General features: G+C 40.4%; 1 protein-coding gene across 1 annotated transcript in view; it reads right to left on the bottom strand.

Moving 5' to 3' along the window:
- Window positions 1-25374, bottom strand: part of TAFA1 (TAFA chemokine like family member 1) — a 503134-nt gene that overhangs the window by 94663 nt on the left and 383097 nt on the right. The window contains exon 2 of the mRNA XM_042929933.1: window positions 24095-24235. Within this exon, the coding sequence (XP_042785867.1) occupies window positions 24095-24235 (141 nt within the window). The remainder of the gene's footprint in view (window positions 1-24094; window positions 24236-25374) is intronic.

Below are 25374 nucleotides of genomic sequence, written 5' to 3'. Positions count from 1 at the left end.
TCTGTGTTAAGCACTCTATTAGGGTGTTGGGGTTTGCTGTAGATACCATTATTTTATATGGTATCCTCTTTATTTGAACCTGGAGAGGTTGCTCTCTGGTATTGTGCCAGGAATAGCTGTTCCCCTCCTAAGAAATTGCCTGGATTAAGCTGGGAACCTCCTAAATCTTGTAACCAATCTCGTTTCCCTCTTTGCATTGCCTGTGAGGCTTAGAAGGCTTAAGGCCAATTTGTAGCCCACTGCTGGCGTATTTATAGGCCCCCGTGACCTTCTCTCGATGTGTTCACTTCCCTCTTGGCCTCCTCACAAGTCTCCTATGCTTGCTTTCCCTGGATCCTGACTTCTTTCATGCGTACATTACATTTTATCTTTCCCTGATGTGTGGGCTGCATCCCGGCAAGTTACCTTTAATCTTTTTCTGAATATTTATAAATGAAAAATGAAGAGAAGAGAAACCACTTTCAGCACCATTAAGAGGTTCCTAATAAAGTGGGCTGAATCTGGACAACAGAAGTGGAGTCAGCTCTATCTGTGAATGAGAGCCAAGGTGTCACAAAGACGAGCATCTGTCTCCCTGAGCACCGGGGATTATTAATACCCAGTGACTCCTTGTTCATTTTTGAAGCTCTATGCTGATTTAATCTCAGCTTTTCACAGAGACATCTGTTGGTTCCACATTTGTGTTAAACTGATATCAGAGTCCAAGTTTTGGAATGGACTCTGGGCGACCCTTTAATTTATTCTACTTTGTACAATATACACCTGCTTCCCTCACATTTGGGGACCACGTTATTAGATGATCAATTAATGAACACTTGCTCAAATGTGAACATTAGCCTGGAACTCAAGAAAGCAATTTGGCCCCAACTTGCCTTTCTAAATGTTTTTCCCTATTACTCCCTGAGGCACCAGCCAAACTAATTGGTGCCCTTGGAACATGTCTTGTGATTTCCGCCTCTGTCCTCATTTCTCTTATTAAATGCATCTGGGTTAAGAAAAATAGTTTATATTCATCAAGCACTTATCTGCCAGGTATTTGTAAATCACTTTATTTGTTAACTCATTTAGTCCTTGCATTGATCCTACCAGGGAGATAGTATTAGTTTTCCATTTTACAGAAAGGAAACTGAAGGCAGAGGAGTAAGAATTATATTCCTTTCATGCTGACATTACATTTTATCTGTCTTCCTATGTCAGATATAGCGATATAGGCCACCTTTAATGCATAAACAAATGAAAAAAGAGCAAAAATACTTCCATTTCCAGAAAGGGCTGTAATTCCAACTCCCACCACCTTAGTCTCCAGCCCATTCTCTTGGCCACTACACATTTGGTTCTTGAATCTAGTTACAATTTAGGATCCCTTGTGGAGCTTTTAAGAAATACAAATGGCCAGGAGCCACCTTAGCCCAATTAAGTACAAATGCCTAGGGGTGTGGTCAAGACATTGGTAGTTTAAGAACCTCTCCAGGTGATTCTAATGTGTAGCTAAGTGGCAATGCATAGTGTTCTTTAATCTTCCTAGCATGGGAGGTCTCTTCCTTCCATGGTGAAGACATCAGTGGAATCAACTCTCCTCTTGCCATAGTGCTGTTGATACACTGCCAAGAGTTTTCCTGAAGAACCTTGGAATCCCATCCTAGACCTTCTGAATATGCACAGTGCAGGGCTTTTGAGTCATAGGTCTAATTAAATGCCATGACTTCCTCTGAAACTTGCTTCCTCTTCCACAATCTTCACCCTGAGTTTTTGCCCACAAAACTGTGATGCACCTTTGCTGAGCGAGCTTTGACCCAAATATCACAACTGACCGGCATCCTTTCCGGCACTCCTTTCTTGGGTTTATTCTATCGGTTAGAAATATGGGCCCAAGTACAATGAAGAGCAGTTCATTATATAAGCTCCTATAAGCAGTTCTTATAGGAGAAACAACTTGTTAATTCCTTTGCTAGCTAATGATACTCTCCAAGATAAATCCAACCATGTCATTTATGGGCACACAATCCTTTAGTGCCTGAGTCCATCCATTTTGGACAGAGTTCCATTTTTGCAACATGGCTGCCAGGATGCTGCATGAGCTCTCACCCTGGTGACCACTCTGGTCTCACATCTTCTCACACCTATCCTATGCTCATCTCTCCCCAGGTGCACTGAACTGCTTTCAGATCCTTGGATTCATCAGACACCTTCTTGACTCCAGACTTCTGCAGGTATGGTTCTTTCTACCTCAAACATTCTTTCTCATCATCTTACCTAGATACTTAGGGCCTCAGTGTGAATGTCAGTTCTGATGGGGTTCCCCAGCTTGGGTTAGCACCTTCACCTCTGCTCTCAGAGCACCCTGGGCTAATCCCCATCACAGCACAAATCACCCAATTTTGAAAGCACCCATTTACTGTTGTCTCCCCTGGATCCCATAATCATTAAAGCAGGGTCAATGTCCTATCAGTTACTCTATCCCTGATGCTTAAGATCAGAGAGGATGAGTCAGTATTTGCGGAGTGAATCTTTTGAGGTGGGCATTTTCTTGGGCCATTTTATGTATCATTTTTGGTTTATACAGGAGGTGGTATTAAACACTTTTCTCTTGAATTCTTTAGATCCTCAAAGATGAAATCATCAAAAATGACAGGTTTCAGACAAATGATGTTAACTCTAAAAGATATACCAATATTCTGTCAGTCAGCCAGCCAGTCAGTAGGCTACAAAGCCATTTGTAGAGCTTGCCTGCCTGAATAATTGTTGAGTATACTGAATAATTCTACCTTTGATCAAGAGTTCTGTGTAAACTTCATCCTCATATATGTTTTATCTCCATTGGAACACAGGAAGAGTCAGGGATGGGATATGTTTCTGTCTGAGGTCTTTTTTGTTTGCATTAAAATGGAATAAAAAGTTCTCATTATATAAACACAAAGAAAGGGCTAAGTAATGTCAAGCTCTTTAATGTACTTTAAAACAATCATTTTGGGGCGCCTGGGTGGCTCAGTCGGTTAAGCGGCCGACTTCGGCTCAGGTCATGATCTCGCGGTCTGTGAGTTCGAGCCCCGCGTCAGGCTCTGCGCTGACAGCTCAGAGCCTGGAGCCTGCTTCCGATTCTGTGTCTCCCTCTCTCTCTGACCCTCCCCCATTCATGCTCTGTCTCTCTCTGTCTCAAAAATAAATAAACGTTAAAAAAATTTAAAAAAAACAATCATTTAAGTGGAGAATCTGATGAGTTTCTATAGATGAATCTGTTTATATAACATTTTTTATAAGTAGTAGAGAATATTTACACTGTCTTCCAGTGAGTGTTACTTATACAAGTGCCTAGCTAGAAGAGGTTGCATTCAGAGACAAGTATAAAGGCAAGAGAGAGACTAACCTTCCAGAGATTATAGCCCTTTAATTACTGAAAAAGCTAAATTTTAGTGCAAAGCATCCCAAGTTACCACAACACACACCACCAGCCAGGTATTAGTAACACAATGTAAAAACCAATTTTATTTATTTTAGGTCGAGTAAATATTTAAAAGAGTTCATTGTCAATTTGGTTTTGTTGATAGTGATTATCCCTTCCATGAAGTTAAAAACCACCTGACTTTTGATTGCTCCCACCAATTACAAGGATTCATCTTTCCTCTGCTTTCACCATGGAGAAAAATTAAAGGAGTGCAATATTTCAGGTGAAGTTGCAGAATAACGAGGCCAAAAGAATCTTCTGTTCTGTACAAACTACGCCTACTCAAGTGTAAGGCTGAAAGTTGCTGTGTCGACTTTAATTTCTCCATATTAAGAGTAGAGAGCCCCACAGGTGGTCCACAAGAAATGGAGGGTCTTTATTGTTAGAACCAATCTCTATTGAGAACTAATTCTATGTTACGTGCTCTACATGCATTTCCTCAATTCATCCTGATGATCTCACCATGAAGCTGTCTTCTTGTAATTCCCATTTTCAGGAATGTGGAAATTGAGGCTTAGAATCATAGTAGAGGGGGGAATGGAACACAAATCTGTCTGATCCCACTAGCCTAGGTGTAAAAGGCATGAATTATTTGAGCGTCTACACCAGGCATTGAGCTGGGCACTGACGTATAGCCTGAACAAGACATTCGCATAGCATCTGTTGTACAGCAGTGAAGATAACATTGAAATGTAGTTTAAAGTGGGAATTGTGCTACAAAAGGGGAAGAACAAAACACCCTGGTAGCATCTATCAGGAAGAATTACATTACTTACTGAAGGCCATGTATGAGAGAGGCTTCAGGCAACAAGAAGACATTTCAGCAATGAACGCTAAGGATGGCAATGGCCTGAGCCTGGTTGTTAGAAGTAGGGATGGAAAAAAGAGAAAAGATTGGAGAGATGTTTAAGCAGTAGCATCAAGGATGCCTGGTAGAATGGATGTGGGCGTGAGGAAGTGAGACAAAGCAAACATGTTTCCCGAGAGGCTGGCTTGAATGAGGAATAGATGAATGCCTTAGTTCTTACAGGCTGCTAAAATAAATTTTCATAGTTTGAGTAACTTTTTTTAAAAAAAATCTTTATTTTTAAGAGAGAGAGAGAGACAGAATGCATGCAGGGGAGGAACAGAGAGAGAGGAAGACACAGAATCCAAAGCAGGCTCCAGGCTCAGAGCCCTCAGCACAGAGCCTGGCGCGAGGCTCGAACTCATGAACCATGATATCACGACCTAAGCCGAAGTCGAACGCTCAACCGACTGAGCCACCCAGGAGTCCCTGTAGTCTGGGTAACTTTTAAGCAGAGATTTATTTCTCACGATTGTGGTGGATGTAAGTGAAAGATGAGGGTGCTAGCATGGTCAGGTTCTGACGAGAGCCCTCTACTGGATTGCGGATGGTCAACTTGTTGTATGCTTGCTGACAGGAGTGAGGGATCTCTCTGGGGCCTCTTTTATAAGGGCACTAATCCCACTGTGAAGGCTCCACCCTCATGACCTTCAGGGGCCCTACCTCCTAAGACCATCATCTCAGGACTTAAAATGTCAACATACGAATTTGGGGGGGACATAAACATTTAGTCCACTGCAATACAGGTGCTGTTCACTGATGTGAGAATAACGTGTGCATTACCATGCTGGTAGAAATGTGTACTCCATTTTGAGCATATTGAATTTGGGTACCTTTGAGAAATCCAAATGGTGGTGTCTAATAATTGCCTGAATAAAAGGGCCGGGAGTTTGGAAAAAATGGATTAGGTTAGGTAGCAACCGTCTAAGTCTTTGAAGCCATGAGAGTGAATGAATGAACTCACCCAGGGAGAGTGTCTCTAGTGACAAGAGAAGAAGGCAGCTCTTCTGTGAATGTTGAGAAAAGACCAAAGCCAAAGTTAAGTCCATTCCAAATGGAAAAACAAGCATCACATCAACTTGCTTTCTTTCTTCATGCTTCTCTGAGGACAGGATCCTAACTAGTTATCTCACCTTCTTTTGTTTCCGTACACACATTTGCAGGAGCTTAAAAGTCTTGTTTTATGGTTGGAGGTAATCCACTGAGGTGGGGGTATATAACTATTGGTATTTCAATCAAAACCGCAGTTCTGACTCATGGTTTCTTATCTCAAAATCTAGATGCACACTCATTAACAAAAATATAAATTTAATATTGTTTTCTGAAAATAATCATGAGTTTATTAAAGTTAATATAACGGGGGACTCACGATATGCCTGGGGATTTTGTGGTTTGTGTGCATTATCTTTTTATTTTTTAATTTTTTTTTAACGTTTTTTATTTTTGAGACAGAGAGAGACAGAGCATGAACAGGGGGAGGGTCAGAGAGAGAGGGGGGGACACAGAATCAGACGCAGGCTCCAGGTTCTGAGCTGTCAGCACAGAGCCCGACGCGGGGCTCGAACTCACGGACCACGAGATCACAACCTGAGCCGAAGTCGGACGCTTAACCGACTGAGCCACTCAGCCGGTTATGATAATGCGCCCCTGTGTGCATTATCTCATTGGATACTCTCATCAACTCTTTGACATTGTACTTTTTTCATTCTCTGCTTAACAGATGAGGAGACTACGCCTCCAGGAGAATAATATGCTGAAGGAAAGTGGACTAATCAGTGGCAAAACGAGGGTGGAAATCCAGGCCTGTGCATGTTTCAAGTGCAGCGATTCTATATTGCCACACAAATTTTCTTGTTCTCTGTCTGGGAAGCAACACAGTCTGAACATCTTAGAGGAACGCTGCTATCCGACTATCCAGGATTAAATCCTGGCTCTACAGTTGGGTAGCCATGTGACCTTTGGCAAGCCCCTTTTTGTTCTGAGCCTCACTTTCCTTATCAATAAAATGGGGACAATAATAACAGTATCCATTTCATGTTGTAAAATGACATGTAAAAATATGGCTCACATTCTCAGGGAGGTGCCTGACACATAGTGCTTAATAATTTACAATATGTGTAATTATTATTGTAGTTTTTCTACAAGGGCTGTTAAGTACAGTGAATAATTTTTATAGCATACGTATGGCTTTATTACATTGTTAATCAAATGCATGTGCTTGAATATTTTGAAGGGAGCAGGACTTGGTAATGTGAGAAACAACCATTTCTCCATTATCTCCTTCACAAAATAGACTCATTAATGCCTGCGTACCCATTTGAATTTTATACACTACCGCAGATTTTTTTAATTATTATTATTTTTTTAAATGAAATTTATTGCCAAATTGGTTTCCATACAACACCCAGTGCTCATCCCAAAAGGTGCCCTCCTCAATACCCATCACCCACCAACCCCCTCCTTCCCACCCCCCATCAACCCTCAGTTTGTTCTCAGTTTTTAAAAGTCTCTTATGCTTTGGCTTCCTCCCTCTCTAACCTTTTTTTTTCTCCCTTCCCCACCCCCATGGTCTTCTGTTAAGTTTCTCAGGATCCACGTAAGAGTAAAAAACATACACTATCTGTCTGTCTCTGTATGACTTATTTCACTTAGCATAACTCTCCAGTTCCATCCACGTTGTTACAAAAGGCCATATTTCATTCTTTTTCATTGCCACGTAGTATTCCATTATGTATATAAACCACAATTTCTTTATCCATTCGTCAGTTGATGGACATTTAGGCTCTTTCCATAATTTGGATCTTGTTGAGAGTGTTGCTCTAAACACTGGGGTACAAGTGCCCCTATGCATCAGTACTCCTGTCTCCCTTGGGTAAATTCCTAGCAGTGCTACTGCTGGGTCATAGGGTAGGTCTATTTTTAATTTTTTGAGGAACCTCCACACTGTTTTCCAGAGTGGCTGCACCAATTTGCATTCCCACCAACAGTGCAAGAGGGTTCCCGTTTCTCCACATCCTCTCCAGCATCGATAGTCTCCTGATTTGTTCATTTTGGCCACTCTGACTGGTGTGAGGTGACATCTGAGTGTGGTTTTGATTTGTATTTCCCTGATGAGGAGCAACATTGAGCATCTTTTCATGTGCCTGTTGGCCAACTGGATGTCTTCCTTAGAGAAGTATCTGTTCATGTTTTCTGCCCATTTCTTCACTGGATTATGTGTTTTTCGAGTGTGGAGCTTGGTGAGTTCTTTATAGATTTTGGATACTAGGCCTTTGTCTGATATGTCATTTGCAAATATCTTTTCCCATTCCATTGGTTGCCTTTTAGTTTGTTGATTGTTTCCTTTGCAGTGCAGAAGTTTTTATCTTCACAAGGTCCCAATAGTTCATTTTTGCTTTTAATTTCCTTACCTTTGGAGATGTGTCAAGTAAGAAATTGCTGCGGCTGAGGTCACAGAGGTTTTTTTCCTGCTTTCTCCTCTAGGGTTTTGATGGTTTCCTGTCTCACAGGTCCTTTATCCATTTTGAGTTTATTTTTGTGAATGGTGTAAGAAAGTGGTCTAGTTTCATTCTTCTGCATGTTGCTGTCCAGTTCTCCCATCACCATTTGTTAAAGAGACTGTCTTTTTTCCATTGGATATTCTTCCCTGCTTTGTCAAAGATTAGTTGGCCATACGTTTGTGGGTCCAATTCTGGAGTCTCTATTCTATTCCATTGGTCTATGTGTCTGTTTTTGTGCCAATACCATGCTGTCTTGATGATTACAGCTTTGTAACACTACCCCAGATTTCAAGAACACAGGGGTCAGACATTCTTTGGTATAGGTATTAGGGAGACTTTTTTTTTTTCGGCTCCAAAGAACGTGGCATTATCAATTCATGAAGAAATGAACTGGAGTCAGAGACAATCAAGTGTTCAGAAAGAAAATAAACTAACCTGAGCCTGTAATTAGCCCCCACGTTTATGTATATCCCAAATTATAAACCTTTTGCCTTAATGTCCCTCTAGGCATAAAGAACCTACTAGTTAAAATGTTATCTAATGACAGACAATAGAATTGAAAGTCAGTGACTTAAAATTTCTATCAGAAGGTTTTGTTTGCTTGATTTGGTGGTAGTTATGAGGATTCTTTCAGCAGGATGAGTGGTTGGGAACGGACAGAGTGTGAGACATTCAGGTGACAGCCACCATGTGGATAACAGCATGTGAGGAAGGCGGCGATATCAACAAGGCAATTTGATTTGCCATGCTTTGCCATTGTTTGAAGTGTGAGTGTTGAAGTTTTGCAATCTGTTGGCAGACACTACAGAAGGAGGTTTTGGTTGCAGTAGAGGCCTCTTGAGTCACCTCCTCATGTACCAAATCCCAGGCTGACTTACCATCCAATTTCCCACAAGAGATTCCTCGTCGCTGCCTTCTCTAAGAATTTGATTAGCACGTCTCAGTTTTAACAATTAGGATAACGTATAAACTTGTTGAATCACTATGTTGTACAGCTGAAGCTAATGTAAAATTGTGTGTCAACTACACTCAAACAAAAAAGAACTATATTAAGAACTGGAGAGGCACAGATCAATTACAACAGTATTATTTAGCCCCACCTATCTTTTCTGCCTCCTTTCACACATGATCTTATTGTTCTTTGGGTTTCAGCCACGATGGCTTTCTCTGAAGTTCTTGATCAAAATCCAAGGCTATTGCCCACGCTGGCTCTTTGCCTGGAAAGCTTCTCACCCAGCTAGCTTGAGTCATATCTCCCATCTCCAAATTCCTCTCACTTCTTCACGGAAGCCTCAGCTTTCCAGCCTTCTTTAGATTCTTTGTTATAACACCCTCTCTGAGGACTGAATTCTTTCTGTCTGAACATGTAATGTCTACCTGAACATTGGAACATGTAATTAGATTAACATGTGTTCCCCTGCTGGACTGTAGGCTGCATGAAAGCAAGGGCTTTGTTCATCATTATGTGACTAAGTGCTTAGCATAATTCCTAGGATGCCATCAACACTTTGCAAATAATCGTTGAATAAATGGGTGAGTCTATCAGGGAAAATCACAGTCAACAAAAGGATCTAGTACAATATGTTAAGTTACGGTAAATGTTGTACAGGATGCTTCAAGGATGTGGAGGAGGGTATTTATTAGTTTTGAGTGTGGTGGTTTGAGGGAGGCCCTCTGGAGCTGGTAGTTCCAGCTGGGTGACAAATTCAGAGTTGGACAATACAGAGCATGGTATTGAAGGAACATTAATTAGGGTCAACATAAGAGTCTATGGCAGTAATGAAATCAGAGAATGGTGAGAAATTGAAGTATCTGAGAACCATGGGATGTGAATGATAATGGTGTATCTATTTGAGGGGATGCTTAGGTAAGGACCTAGCATGCCTGAATGGTGGTGTCATTCTCTGAGGAAGGGAATACAAGAAGTGAGCAGGTACGCTGAAATTTTGCTATCCATGCTTCTCGTACAATCTTCTACAACCATTTCTAGCAGTTCCTCATTTGGGGCCCCAGATCTCCTGCTGGTATTCTTAGAAGAAATGATTTAACTTCCCTATGGCATCAGGTTCTTCCTCAATAATTTGGGGATAATAATAGTAACTTTCTTATAAGGCTGCTGCTTTAAGAATTACATAAATTAATACAGGCCTATTTCAGAAATATTGCAGGTACAGTTCCAGACCACCACAATAAAGCAAATGTGGCAATAAGGCAAGTCAACTAATTTTTTTGGTTCCCAGTGCATATAAAAGTTATGTTTATATTATACAGTAGTCTATTAAGTCTGAAATAGCATTATGTCTAAAGAACAATGTACATGCCTTAATTAAAAAAATACTTTATTGCTAAAAAATGCTAACCATCATTGGAATTTTCAGTGAGTTGTAATCTTTTTGCTGGTAGAGGGTCTTGGCTCGATGTTGATGCCTACTGACTGACCAGGGTGGTGGTTGCTGAAAGGTGGGTTGGTTGCAGCAATTTCTCAAAATAAGATGACAAGAAATTTGCTGCAGTGATTTTCACCGTAGCATGGGATGCTGTTTGATGGAATTTCACGCCCAGTAGAACTTCCTTCAAAATCAGAGTCAATTCTCTCAAATCCTGCCTCTAAATTTATGTAATATTCTAAAAACTTTGCCTCATTTCAACCACCTTCACAGCATCTTCACCAGGAGTAGATGCCATCTCAAGATGCACACTTTTTTGCTCATTCATAAGTAGCAACTCCTCATCTGCTCAAGTGTTCTCATGACATTGTAACAATTCATCCCATGTTCAGGCTCCATTTTTAATTCCAAATTTCTTGCTATTTCTACCACGTCTGTAGTTACTTCCTTCATTGAAGACTTGAACCTCTCAAAGTTGTCCATAACAGTTGGAATCAACTTCCAAACTCCTATTCATATCGGTATTTTGACCTCTTTCCATGAATTATAAATGTTCTTTAAAAAAAATTTTTTTTAACGTTTATTTATTTTTGAGACAGAGAGAGAGACAGAGCATGAACAGGGGAGGGGCAGAGAGAGAGAGGGAGACACAGAATCGGAAGCAGGCTCCAGGCTCTGAGCCATCAGCCCAGAGCCTGATGCGGGGCTTGAACCCACAGACCGCGAGATCGTGACCTGAGCTGAAGTCGGACGCTCAACCGACTGAGCCACCCAGGCACCCCAAATGTTCTTTTTTAAAAAAAAATTATTTATTTATTTTAAGAGAGAGAAGGGGTGAGCAGAGAGAGAATGGGAGAGAGAGAAAGAATCCTAAGTAGGCTACCCAGTGTCAGTGCAGAGACCAGTACTGGGCTTGAGTTCACAAACTATGAGATCATGACCTGAGCCAAAATCAAGAGTTGCATGCTTAGGGGTACCTGAGTGACTCAGTCAGTTAAGCATCTGACTCTTGATTTTGGCTCAAGTCATGGTCTCACAGTTGTGGGATCTAGCCCCACATTGGGCTCTGTACTGAGTGTTGAGCCTGCTTGGGATCTTCTCTCTTTCTCTGTCCCTTCCTCACTCACACTTTCTCTCTCTCTCTCTCAAAATGAATAACTAAACATTAAAGAAAATTAAAAAAAGGGCCTGACTCTTAATCAACTAAGCCACACAGGTGCCCTGAATCACAAATGTTCTGAATAGCATTTAAAATGGTAAATCATTTCCAGAAGGTTTTCAATTTACTTTGCCCAGATCCACCAGAGGAATCGCTATCCATGACAGCTATGACCTTACAAAATATATTTCTTAAATGATAAGATTGGAAAGTCAAAATTACTCCTTGACCCATGGTCTGAAGAATGGATACTGTGTTAGCAGGTACAAAAACAACATTAATCTCATTTTACATTAACATCACAGCTTGGATGATCAGGTGAGCAGTATTTTGAAAAAAAAACAAACTTTCATTATGAGCAGGTCTCAAAAGTGAGCCTCAAATAGTCAAACTATGTGATGAACAGATGTACTAACATCCAAGCTTTGCTGTTCCATTTCTAGAGCAAAGGGAGAGTAGATTTAGCATAATTCTTTTTTTTCTAAGTTTTTAATTTTAATTCCAGTACAGTTAGCATACAGTGTTATATTAGTTTCAGGTGTACAATATAGTGATTCAACAATTCTATACATTATTCACTATTCATCATGATAAGTGTGTTCTTAATCTCCTTCACCTATTTCACCCATCTCTCACCCACCTCCCCTTTGGTGGCCATCATTTTGTTCTCTATAGTTAAGAGTCTATGAGTCTATTTCTTGATTTATCTCATTTGTTCCCCCATTTGTTTTGTTTCTTAAATTCCACATATGAGTGAAATCAAATGGTATTTGTCTTCCTCTGACTTATTTCACTTAGCATTAAACTCTCTAGTTCCATTCATGTCATTGCAAATGGCAAGATTTTATTCTTTTCTATGGCTGAATAGTATTCCATTCATCTATATCTATATCTGTATCATCTACATCTATATCACCTATATCTATATCTATGTATCTATATATTATTTATCCATTCATCTATCTATGGACACTTAGTCTGCTCCTATAATTCGGTGATTGTAAATAATGCTGCAATAAACATAGGGGTGCATATCCATCCTTTCAAATCAGTGCTTTTGTTTTCTTGGCATAAATACCCAGTTGTGTAATTACTGGATCGTAGAGAGACTTAGCATAATTCTTAAGGGCCCTATAGGATTTTTGAAATGGTAAACAAACACTGGCTTCAACTTAAAGTCGCCAGCTGCATTAGCCCCTAACAGGACTGTGTCAGCTTGCAGGTATTGACTTCTACTCTCAAGCTATGGGAATCCCAGACAACATCTTCTTTTAATAGAAGGCTGTTTCATCTGCATTTAAAATATGTTGTGTAGTGTAGCCACGTTCACTGGTTATCTAGCTAGAACGTCTGGAGAACTTGCTGTAGCTTCTACATCAGCATTTCTTGCTTCACCTTGGCATTTTTATGTTATGGAGGTGGCTTCTTTCATTAAACTTCATGAACCAACCTCTGCTTCATATTTTTTTTCTGAAGTTTCCCCACCTCTCTCAGCCTTTACACAATTGAGGAGAGTTAGGTAGGGCCTTGCTATGGATTATGCTTTGGCTTAAGGGAATGTTGTGGCTGGTTTGATCTTCTATCCACACCACTCAAACTTTCTCCATATCATCAATAAGGCTGTCTCCCTTTTTGATCACCCATATGTTCACTGGAGTAGCACTTTTAATTTCCTTCAGGAACTTTTCCTTTGCATTCACATTCTGACTAACTGTTTCATGCAAGAGGCCTGGCTTTCTGCCTATCTTGGCTTTTGACACATCTTTTGACATGTCTCACTAAGCCTAATTATTTCTATCTTTTGATTTAAAGTGAGAGATGTGACTTTTTTTTTTCCACATGAAAACTTAGGGATCAGTGTAGGATTATTAATTGGTCCCATTTCAATATTGTTGCATTTTAGGTAACAGGGAGGTCCAAGGAGAGGGAGAGAGATGGGAGAGCAGAGTTGGTCTGTGGAGCAGTCAGAACACACACCTTTATTAAGTTCACCATCTAACAGGTGTGGTTCATGCTGCCCCCCAAAACAACAGCACTAGTAACCTCGAAGATCACGGAGCATCACATCAAATGTAATGATAATGAAAATGTTTGAAATGCTGCAAGAATTACCAAAAAACGTGATGCAAAGACATGAAGTGAGCAAATGCTGTTGGAGAAAAGTTGCTGTTGCCACCAACCTTCAATTCGTAAAAAATGGAGTATCCGTGGCATTCAATAAAGTAAGGTATGGCTGCACATGTAGTACACAGGCGCTGTCACAGAGGAGGACTCGATACTTTTCAGCCAGTATAACTAGCAGTTTTAAACTAGTACTATAACTAGTGACCATACAGTTGACAGGACTGTTTCCAGCTAACATGGACAGACTTAACCTCCCTCATCCACAGAGAAAAGAGAAGGCCAATATCCAGAAGGGTCCCCAGACGAAAGGTGACATCATGTGTGAGACAGAACTATGAGAAGCACACGTGTCCTGGTTCTGTGTTAGCTTCCTTGAGTCTCGCTATGGAGTAATCTCTGCGCTTGGACTCCTGTAGAGTCTCACAATAACTTGGCTTCTCACTTGAGCCACTACTGAGAGTGTTTAGGTTTCCTGCACTCTGAAGAGTGTTGATGAGAACAGGTGTCCAGCAGAAAGCAAATCTGGTGTGTAGGCACCAAAGGAGATGATGAATGAGACCTTCTGAGGAGGCGCATGCAGGCCCTTCTAAATCTGAAAAAATGGGACCTTCCTTTGAAGGAGTGGCTGGTTAACCACGCAATCACTTTACCAGCCTAAGTAATATTAGCTAGAGCTGAATTTGAGTCCATTGAATTTTCCATTGAATTGTTTAAATAATGCAATCTTGGGAGGTGCCTGACTAGCTCACTTGGTGGAGTGTGCGACTCTTGATCTCAGGGTTGTGAGTTTAAGCCCCACACTGGGTGTAGAAATGACTTAAAAAATAAAATGAAAAAAAAAATGATACAGTGATGAAAGTACCAAATAATATCAGGGATTATACGTGAAGTAGGTAGGTTGGGAAGGTAAGAGTATTCCACCAATGTCTTAGCTCGGTGAGAAATCTAGTCTTAGGTAGTTGGTGCATGAAATTTCTTTTCTATGTCCACTCTACCTATTAAGGAGCCTAAGTTCCTCCTTCCACTTCCGGGAATTCATAAGCATCCTGGAGGTCACCTATGCAGTATGGAAGGCTAAGACTCCGGTGGTTATGACTGCTGTTGGAGAGTCAGGATGCAACAGGCTAGCTGCCGTTTGTGGATGGTCTCCCAGGAAGGCAACCAAAAGGATATGAAGACAGTGTGTTGAGTTATCATGTACAGTGCTCTCTTGGCTGGTGGTTGGATAGGTGAGTCTATAGGTGGTGACACACAACTCTGGTGGTAGTGGTAGGCAGCCTTTACTCCAGTGGACCACATTTTTCCTCCTCAAGTGTTCCTTTCTTTCTCCCTCCCTGAGCTGACCCATCATATTACCTTGGGGGGAGGAATAAATGAACTCTTCCATTGTGTATCGGAGTCTCGGAATGGCTTTTGAACTTAAACACCAAATATTTGGGCCTCTATTCTCTGGTTAGTGGGTGATTCATGTTTTGTTGTCTGGGTTTGAAGTAGGCCCTCAAAAATTCCACTAGCTTGGGTGTATTGAGGAATACATCATTAATTTTTCAAAATATTATTCACCTGCATAAATTTCTGCACAGGCTTCAGAAGGGGACATAAGTTTTACCACATTCTTAGATGAAGATATCTGAACACTCCACAAAGAAATGTACCAACATCCTGAGCGGCTTCCAGCATTGTTGCGGAAGGACAGGGCTATAGATTTTCCTAGAAGTGTGAAATAATTCAGAAGGTTTGCTCGTTATTCATATGGACAGCACATTAATAACACAGGACCCTGAAATCTTGCCTTATCTGGGCTGAGGCCCAGCTGGAGAGGGATGAGGAGCTGACTCCTTAGATTTAGAACAACATTTTTCCCCTTTTTTGAAAGAAATAAGAATTGATTAAAAGTGCTCTCATATCAGACAAGAACAGGTATTTGAAAACATCTAAGCTTTTTGGAGATAAATGGAAATGAATGACTTTGGAGCTACTTTCAGGAAATTTTCTTAATGAGTTTGGAATTCTGTATAAGGAAGTACATTCCAACTAGATAAGGGACAAGAATTTGGTGTTGTACCATGATTACACACACACACACACACACACACACACACACACACACACACACGACATACACACCACTACAAATACTTGTGCAGAGAATTTTGTATCTCCCAAGTGGCTACATTAATGGACTTTACAATGGACTTCCTACATTTGTGTCCAGGTGTATGCTCTAAATATACTTTCATATATGGTTTTCCCATGGAAATGAAATCAAAATCCTTAGAAGATGTCTTAGATGATATCCAAATGGATGAACCTGACCTTATTGAAGAAATGCAGGGCATGATGTACACATGAACTCTTGCTAAATAAAGTCACCATGAACAGTTAAAACACACATAGTTCATATTATGTTCCCCAAACATCCAGTCTCATTACCAAATTTCCTATTTATCTTCTCTTCTGGTGAAAGAAATAAAGAAAAGTGGCTAACTAATTGAGTCTGTAAGCTGTTTATCACTGAGTATGATTTATAAGTAATTTTTCTCTCCTTCCTTAATACTGGGTATCACCAAACTTTTTATCTCTGCCTATTTGATTGATGAAACATTACATTTCAGAGTTTAATTTACATTTCTTCAACTGAGTGATGCTGAACATCTTTTCCATGTGTACCGCCCATTCTTTCACTGAAAGACAACTATTGGAAGATATTTTCTTATGCTAAAAAAATACAGATTCAGAACAATGTTTCAGTTATATAACACCATTCTGATTTATCAGGTTGTATGTATGTGTTATCCACAGGCCTGCGGGGGCATGGATATATTCTCTAAGGATGCACAGAAAGCTGGTAACAGTGGATGCTTCTGGCAATTAAGATGTGAGAGGTTCAATGGGAAAGGGGAGAAGGGGATTTACTCTTCCTTTCTCTGCTGTTTTTGTGTATGTACACTTCTATTTATGCCAAGTTATGTATATCACTTTGATATCAAAGAGCAGGTTTTTTTTTCCCCAGAAAATTAATTTTTTTATTAATGAGAATAGCAGGGAAATGACTCTCAGCAAGAAGCATGGATTCCCCTATCGTCAGGGATCAGGCAGGTCACATCAGAGGGCCACAGCCAGGTGTGTAATAGAAAGTGGAGAGGCACAGGAAAAACTGGAGTGTCCCTTTGAAAGGCACACAGTCAGGTTTCCCCATCACTCTGCCAACCTATGGAATAGGTCTGAGGGTAGTTTCTGCCAGTGGGCTACCATTTGGCAACTGCTGCTTTAAAAAAAATGACATCCAGTCTTAGTTTTAGAAGCATGGGAAAATCTGGGGCACCTGGGTGGCTCCCTCTAAACATCTGACTTGGGCTCAGGTCACGACCTTCCCGTTTGTGGATTCGAACCCCACATCATCCGGCACTGTGCTGACAGCTCAGAGCCTGGAGCTTGCTTCCCATTCTGTGTCTTCCTCTCTCGTTCTGTCCCTCCCCTGCTCACACTCTGTCACACTCTCTCTCTCTCTCTCACACACAAATAAACATTAAAAAAAAAAAAAAAAGGAAGCATGGGAAAACCTGAAAGCTGAATTTCTGTTGTCTTTATTATGCAAAGGAACAAATGCAGGGACAGACCTTTTATCAGATGGTACAAAAAGCTTTGTCAGTTCCTCTATATCCTTTCTCTCCTTCCTCTCGCTAATGGAGGCTTGGATCCCTCACGTACCTGGGCAGGACTAGGTGCCAAGTAGGGGAGCAAAAGCAAATTTGTATGTAATTCAGAAATTATACCTAGATGTGCCACAATTTTACTAATGATCCTTTAGTAGACCCTCTTCAATAACAGTGGGATCTCCCTTCAGAAATGCCTCTTGATGAAGCCAACTGAGCTCACCGTCCCATCTATTAAACAAGCTGGAGTCTGCCTTGAAAGAACAAAGCAGGTTTCTAACAGAGACAGTAATGAAGGGACCACAGACTGTTGCTGTGCCATCCCGATCCACCACAGCAATTCATTATCTTCGTATTTCATTGTGTGGACAAGTAACAAATGGCGGAACCAAAATAGGTCATCTTCCCTTGTTCTTGAAAACGGTTAATATTTGTGAATAAAAATAAGGGCTTAAGCTTTTTCATACAATGTTTGCTCTGGAAGGTCCCTAGATGATTTCCAAACTGCAGCTGAGCCTGACATGTCACAGAGATATTATAAATCACATACCACCAAGACCCGTTGTGCGATGCTTGGTTAGCCAGTCTTAGGAAAAACACTGAGCTACTGGCATAGGAATTATTAGTCTCAAAAGACCTAAGAGGAATTCCTGGAAACAAAAACAAAAACATAGTCCATAAAGTCCATACCAGCATGGCCCAAAGTCTGTTTCATGGAACATTAGGTCTACAGGATATGAATAAGTGTTGAAAAGAAAAAGGTTCTCTAGTCAAGGAAGTTTGGGACATAATGGGTCAAAGTTGAACAAGTTTCTTGTCTACAGAACTTCTCAGAGCCTTTAATATGCTATCGTATTTTGAATGGCTATGAAGGGGTTATTATATGCAGTATTTCTCATATATATTTCATAACATTCTACAGAAAACTATTGCTGAATTTCAAATTTCCTTCAGTTATCAGACCTTTTTCTCGACCGTGGCTGCCTCTAGGGAATGTGTTGGTATGTGGTCAAGAAACTTTTATCATGGTTTTTCTAAAGAAGCAATCTCCAGAAGCTATTTTTACAGATATTCTGGTTCCAGAATCTCTTATCATGCAACTTGAAAAAAACATTCAAAGTCTCAATCTACCAAGTAGATTTCATTTTGTTAAAATTAGTCATAACTGTGAGAGTGAATACAAACAATTGTTTGGACAAATGAATAAAGCTATTTCATAGGTAGATGTTTAATATACCTTCTAAGCACTCATTGTCTCATGTCTCTTTTACACCTCTTTTTCTCTGACTCCCCCTTTCCTTGTCCCTCTTTGTATGTCCTCTCTCACTGTCTGTCTCCTTCCCTGTAAGTCTATCTGTTTTTCTGGGTCTGAATATTTGTGTATCTTTCTTTCTTGCTTGCTCTTATCTTAAAGGTTATGTATGATGAGCCAGCAGTAAAATGTCTTCTTATATTGTGGGTTTGTGTCTTCACAGAAATAAGCAGGAATATCATTACTTTTCCATTACATTAACTGTACACAAATCTTAGTTACAAACAAAAAATCTGGGATTTCCATAGCTGTGAAAGTTAGGAAGTTCTGTGATGTAAGCTAGTCGCTTCTGGCCGGTATCCAGTATAAAAAGACGACAATAGCAGACAATGTTTGTAGCAATCAGTCATAGAAATGGTCAGAATTCACAGTGAATGAAAAGGAAAGGCCTATGAACTTATCATGTAGACTCTTCTTAATAAGATTGATGCCAAAATCTACAGAGAATTAAAAACCCTTCTCTACAAACTAGTACTTGAATGATTTTTTTCACATTTACAGTGCATGAGAATAAAAGCCTAAAGAGAGAAAACCACATGAAAAATTCCCCATAAAATAGTCATTTTATGCCACTTCCCCATCTCCATGACACTTCAATCATTCCATAGAACAGAAATCACTATTTATAAAAATGCTTCTAATTGCTCAATGACTACAACCTTAGAAAGGATTGTCAATCCTCTCTGACACAGAGAGGGAAGGGGCAGGTATGGTCCAAAGGACTGGATGTTTCTGAAAGTCTGCACATAGTTGGGCTTCCCCCCTCTTCTCATCTAGAGATTTTGGTATCTCTAAGGCTTTGGAAGGGAACGTGTGTTTATGTTACATCCTTGTTTGCCCACATTTGGTAAATAGGGCCCTGGAGTCAGACAGCCCGGGATGGATTTCTGGCTCTGCCACTATTGGCTGCGTGATGGTTAGCAAGTCACAGAATCTCTGTGCCTCAATTTTCTGACAGGCAAAAGGGAAGTAAGAGAAGGAGACACTTTCAGGGGTTGGGGATAGAGTTAAATGAATACAGAGACTTGAACGACTTGAATCATACATACATGGTGAGCCTTCAGGAACATATTAGCCATCAATTTTTTAAATGTTTATTTATTTTGAGAGAGAGAGAGAGAGAGAGAGAGAGAGAGAGAGAGAGAGAGAGAATATCCCAAACAACCTCCATGCCCAGCAGGGAACTCAACAGGGGCTCGAACTCACCACCTTGAGATCATGACCTGAGCTGAAATCAAGAGTCAAATGCTTAACCAACTGAGCCACCCAGGTGCCCCGCCATTATTTTTATTATTGTTAACAATGATAGTGAGGAAGGTGCCTTCCTTTCGGGTTAGAGAATACTTAACAAGACACAAGAGGGTGTGAATCAGAGTGTAATGATTTAATATTTGGTCAGAAAAGTGCTAGGCACAAATCCAAGAGCATAACACTTGAAAAAGTCTTTATACATATCACAAAATTGAGTGAATGTTAGTGTTGAGAGTTTCTTTTGGTATTTTCACTTATTAGGTGATAGAATATACTTTTTAAACTCAAAGGCCACTATTTGAAAAATTTTCCCAATATCCTATATTCTACTTTTGAATAAGTTGCTAAGATTACGCTGCAAATGTATGTCCCATTTTAAATCATCTGGTCTCCGATTTTGAATAATACAATATATGCTTATTTTAAAATCATAGCTGTTTGTCGGGTTTTGAAAATGCTATGGAAGGCAAGTGACCTGTAATTTCAGAGGAAAGTAAATAACAGCAATTGGAATGCTTACATGGGAAATGCACTATGTACAACAGAATATATTCAGGACAAATATGGTGTATGGGTTGTCAACTACTGTTATGGGGAGAAGCTGGTTTCCATCCATTTTTAGACTTAGAGAAGTGTGCCAAACATTGTAAATATGCCAAAGTGGAGGAAATAGATCAATCATTTATATCCACCTCTGAAGCCCCATGTAGTTATTAACAATAATGTTTTTGAAGAATATGTTTTAAATTGGGAAACGTTCACCTCATGTTAAAGGAAACAAGCTGTTGATAAAAAGCACTGTAACATTTTAGTTCAATAAAATACCTACCACGTGAGTTTCTTTTTAGTAACGGGTTAAGCCAAAGAGGACATATACATGTTTTCTTGCAAAGTAATGATAATCTCTGAGCAATAATATCCTGTGTGATTTTAAGGTATGGATTATTTCTGTAGTTTTCAGAATTCCTATAATAAACTTGAATTCCTGAAGATGACTTACCAGCATTAGTGAACTCCAGGATAATCAGTGAGAAGCAGTTTTAGGAAAAGGTGGCACTAAAATGCTACCGTGTTTGATTACAATGAAGCACAACTTTGTGAAGCAATGTGTTCTTCCAAGTATTACCCACACTTATTAGTAAGATAGGAAACAGATGCCATCATTCTGCAAGCACTTCATGGGAATCAGACATTATGCAAAACACACTTGACTTCCTTAATCCTCATCCCAAACTAGAGAAGTAGAAACAATTACCATCTCCATTTCAGAGCTAAGGAACAAGTAACAAGCGTATGTGACTTGCCCAAGGTAATTCGATTAGTAATTGGTGTAGCTGAGTTCCACTCATGTCTGTCTAATGGCACAGCTCGTGATCGTAATAACTACACTGGAATGATTATTAGTTTATATATATGCTTCATTTTTAATTTGCATGAGGAGATTTGGCTCATAAAAATAATTTTTTAATATCTACTTATGTATCTTGAGAGAGAGAGTAAGTAGGAGCAGGGGAGGGGCAGAGGGAGAGAGAATCCCAAGCAGACTCCAGGCTCAGTGCAGAGCCTGACATGGGGCTCAATCTCATAACCATGAGATCACAACCTGGGTCGAAACCAAGCTCAACCAACTGAGCCACCCAGGCGCCCCCATAAAAACAATGTTGACCAGAGTAACATGTAGACTTTACTCTGACACGCCAACGGAGTCAAGGATTTTGGAAGAGTGGAATGCTTTAGAAAACATAAATCATCAGCTTGATCCTATAGAATACTCTATATTTTATAGACTTTTGCTTGGAAGATAGGGACTAATAGCCCTCTTGCCTGAACCTACCACCTTAAAGGATTCAGAGTTTCCAAAGTCAAGCACACTTGTTCCAACAGACAAAATATTACCATCATGTGCTTTAACTTCTCATAGAAACTTAGGGCCAGATGCCATTTCCCCCTCTGCCAGCATAAACAATGTATTGTTCTTTGTGTCTTACATCCAAATCCTGAAGGCAATTCTATTTCTAGATCATTAGAGATAAAAATGAACTGGAAACAAAATGGAGATTTATAGTGAACAGACTCGATGTTTTTTTCTTTGGCAGACAATGTGAGAAACTATCACGGTTTTACAATATTTATTGGCTTCAAGGGCCAAGAGTTTCCTCCTGCAAGTAAGAAAAGCAGCATTTCTAGACTAGCTGCTTGCCTTTCCTGCACTGGAGGTACCTTGCCGTGTTGACTGCGATCTACAAGAAATAAATAATCATAGCGCAGGTTTTCAACCTCAGCTCCATTGACGTCTGGGGCCTGATAATACTTTGCTGTGGGCGCTGGCCTGTGCACTGTAAGATGTTTCACAGCATCCCTGACTTCTACCCATCAGATGTGAATAGTACCCCCATAATTGCAACAGATGTCTAGGCCAAAAAATGTCTCCAAATAGTGCCAAATGACCACTGAAAATGCCTTAATTGAGAACTTACTGATCTTAGTATATTCCCAAACTTGGCTTTTCCACATCCTTTGGAAAAAAGAAAAAAGAAAAGCTTGGTACATGATGGGCAGCTGTACGTGCCACATGTACGGCTCTCTGGCTATGGCTGATTGGGCAAAGGTTGACATGTGACCCAGGCTGAGCCAGGTATGTTTTGTCTTTTTGGAGAACACATTTAAAACAAAGGAACTGAGTCAAATATTTTTGGGCTGTATTGTGATCCCCATGAGATCAGAGTTGGCACCATGGAAATAAGAACTTGACGCCAGCTCCTAAGCTATGGGGCTTCAAGAGCTAAAATCTTGGAAGAGGGAACCAGTTCACACAGAGAAAAATGAGGAGAACAGAGATCAGAAAAATGTGTGTCCCATGAACAAAGAAAACAAGATGGCTTCCACTTGAAGGATTTATGAATTGAATCCCATGAGGTTTCCTATAACTGGGCTCCCCAGGATTCTTCTATTTTCTTAAAAAACAACTTTACTTGGTGTAGCTTGAGTTTGTTTCTCTTTCTAACCACATAATAATGAAAATAAATAACACAAGTCAGTCTAGAAGGTGTCCTGCTCTGTCTACATTCTAGAGGTACAACCAGGGATCCTAAGCCAAGAGATTCAGGGTCTAATTGCTGTTGTGTGACCCTGAGCAGGTGACACACTTCTCTGAGTCCTGATTTTCTTACTGAAGAATTTGAACATCACCTCACACTTGGCTCTAAAATTATGAAAGATAAAGATGGGGAGAGATATTTGTGGTCCTTGTGAGCCTTGGCTCAACTATTAGGACATACAAAGTTGTTTTAAAGATGGTGGCCAAGACTTGGTATTACAGTTAGTTACTCTAGGCTTAAGAGTCAGTCAAGCTACAACTTGTCAGCCATGGGACCAATGGAACATTACATAACCCTTCTAAGCCTCTGTTTCTTAATGTCTGAAATGGGAGGAAAAATGTATCTGTCTCAATGATCCCTGTCTTCTGGCCTTCAAGTCCTGATAGTTCACTCCCACATTGAATGGAGATGACTTCACTAACCAATATGATATTGTAGAAACAATGAAGGGTAACTTCTGAGGTTAGATTATGAAAGAGAACGTTATTGTGGCTTCTATATTGTTCTCTTGGATTACTCACTCTGGAGGAAGCCATTTGCCATGTTGTGAGACACTGAGCTCCTCTGCAGAGGACCACACAGCAAGGAAGTGAGTTCACATGCCAACAGTCTTGTGAGTGAGCCATCTTAAAACCTTCCTCCAGCAGCAGTCAAGCCTTTAGATCTTGACTGCAACTACATGAAATGCCCTGAGCCAGTCACACACAGCTCAGTTGAATTCCTGACCCACAGAACTTGTGAGGTAATGTTTGCTGTTTAAAGCTGCTAAGTTTGAGGGGATAATTTGTTACACAGCAGTAGGGAACTATTATAGGATCATTGGGAGGTGTAAATAAGATAATGCATGGTAAGTGTTTAAGACACTGCTTGGCATATCGTAAGCATTCAAAGCATCTCTATCTGTTTACGAATGTATGTGATAAACCCAGAGCAGTGCCTGGCATATAGTAAATGCTCGTTATATTTGCATTGAGTAAATGTTAGGTATTGTTATCTTTAGTACTATCGTCACCATCATCATTATGTATAACCTCATCTAAAATTACTTCCGAAATGAATGGGGCCCTCCAATTTCTTGACTTGAAAAATTACTGTACCTTGATCTCTAAGAAAACATTAAAATAGAGCTATGCGACAATTCCACAGCCAGAGAAACAAGAATTCAAAGTCTGCTGAGGACGGGCATTTGTACAGCCGTCTAACTCTTTGGATGCACCTTGTTCGTTATCCTGAACCGTAGATGAAACAAAAAATATTTATTACGCGCAGTGAACACCTCCATAAACACCTAAGGATAGATGTAAAACTGGCCACTTACCATCGACGCAGGAAGGTCTGTTTCTTGTCGTTCCAGCCACTTTTCCAGGCAGACAGGAACACTTGACTGTTTGTGATCGCTCCTCGATTCGATTCTTATTACAACATCTGTGTGCAGCTATCACTTCACATGTCCCTCCTTCTGGCAAGACAGAAAGAAGAGGGACACTGATTAGAGGGGCCATTAAAGCCTGTGGGGGTACACGTGGAGGGGTCGGGGAAAGTAAGAGAAATTACAGAAAAAGTTTCCAGGAAGTATAATTACTGTGGGATTCTCTCTCACCCTCTCTCTGTAACATCGATACACACATGTATACAAGATTCTATAGTAGGTACGTGCAGTCCTGCAGAAGACAGGTAGTACAGCCCTATACTTCAAATGCACCAAAGACCACCAATGAATAGTGCTCAAGAGGCAACGATTCCGGGCTGTATATGCTGAGAAGCGGTGAACCAGGGAATGCCTGGCGCTAACACAAAATAAAGAGTCTATCTGATTTAAATGCATTATATTTTGGGAGCTCAATCCTATGTTATCTTTCCATTTAGAATTCTCTGAGCTCCCGCTTAATGACAAGCAACTGACACTCCAGTGATACAGAACCAGCGGTGGCAGGAAAACTGCCCAGAAATGAGCTCTCCCGCCCAATGCCCGCCTACTCTCAAGGGGGCTGAATAGAAAATCTAGTTGGGGAGTCATTTCCCAAATCCAGATCTCATCCAAAAAATGATAGAAAGAATTGCTGGAGAAAATAGGTATGTGCTTTAAATGGCATCTCAAATTACAGAGCTAGGCATATGGCTTCACTTAATTGTTACAGGTCAGCCATGCATTCAACATTTATTGGCAACCTAATGTATGTCACTCTCCACTAGGTTCTTAACAGGTGCACTGCTGGGTCTGTCTAAATGTTGGTGAGCATTCAGGTGGGTCTTGCCAGCCTGTAGGATAGCTCTACAGGGACACTAAAGATACTCCAAGTACCCGGAAACCAGAAATTAACTTCCCCAGTATCAAGTTTTATGTTACGAAGAATGTTCTTTATTTGACAAGAATGGACCCGTAACATTTAGGATCCAGTTGGCATAAATTCAGCAAGTATTTGTTAAGCAACCACTGTATACAAGTCACTCTGTGATAAATTGTTAGGGACATGGGTTCAGCCCATACACAGGGGGCACTTAGGAAACACTGGAGAGAAGGAGAGGAGGGAAGGAAGACAGAAGTCAGGAAAGACTTAAGACATGGCCCCATCCTACCCTGAGAACCCACAAAATAAT

Source organism: Panthera leo, chromosome A2 (assembly GCF_018350215.1).
Source record: "Panthera leo isolate Ple1 chromosome A2, P.leo_Ple1_pat1.1, whole genome shotgun sequence".
Lineage (NCBI taxonomy): Eukaryota > Metazoa > Chordata > Mammalia > Carnivora > Felidae > Panthera > Panthera leo.
Note: the sequence above shows the minus strand (reverse complement) of the source record. Positions and strands in the feature narration are given on the sequence as shown.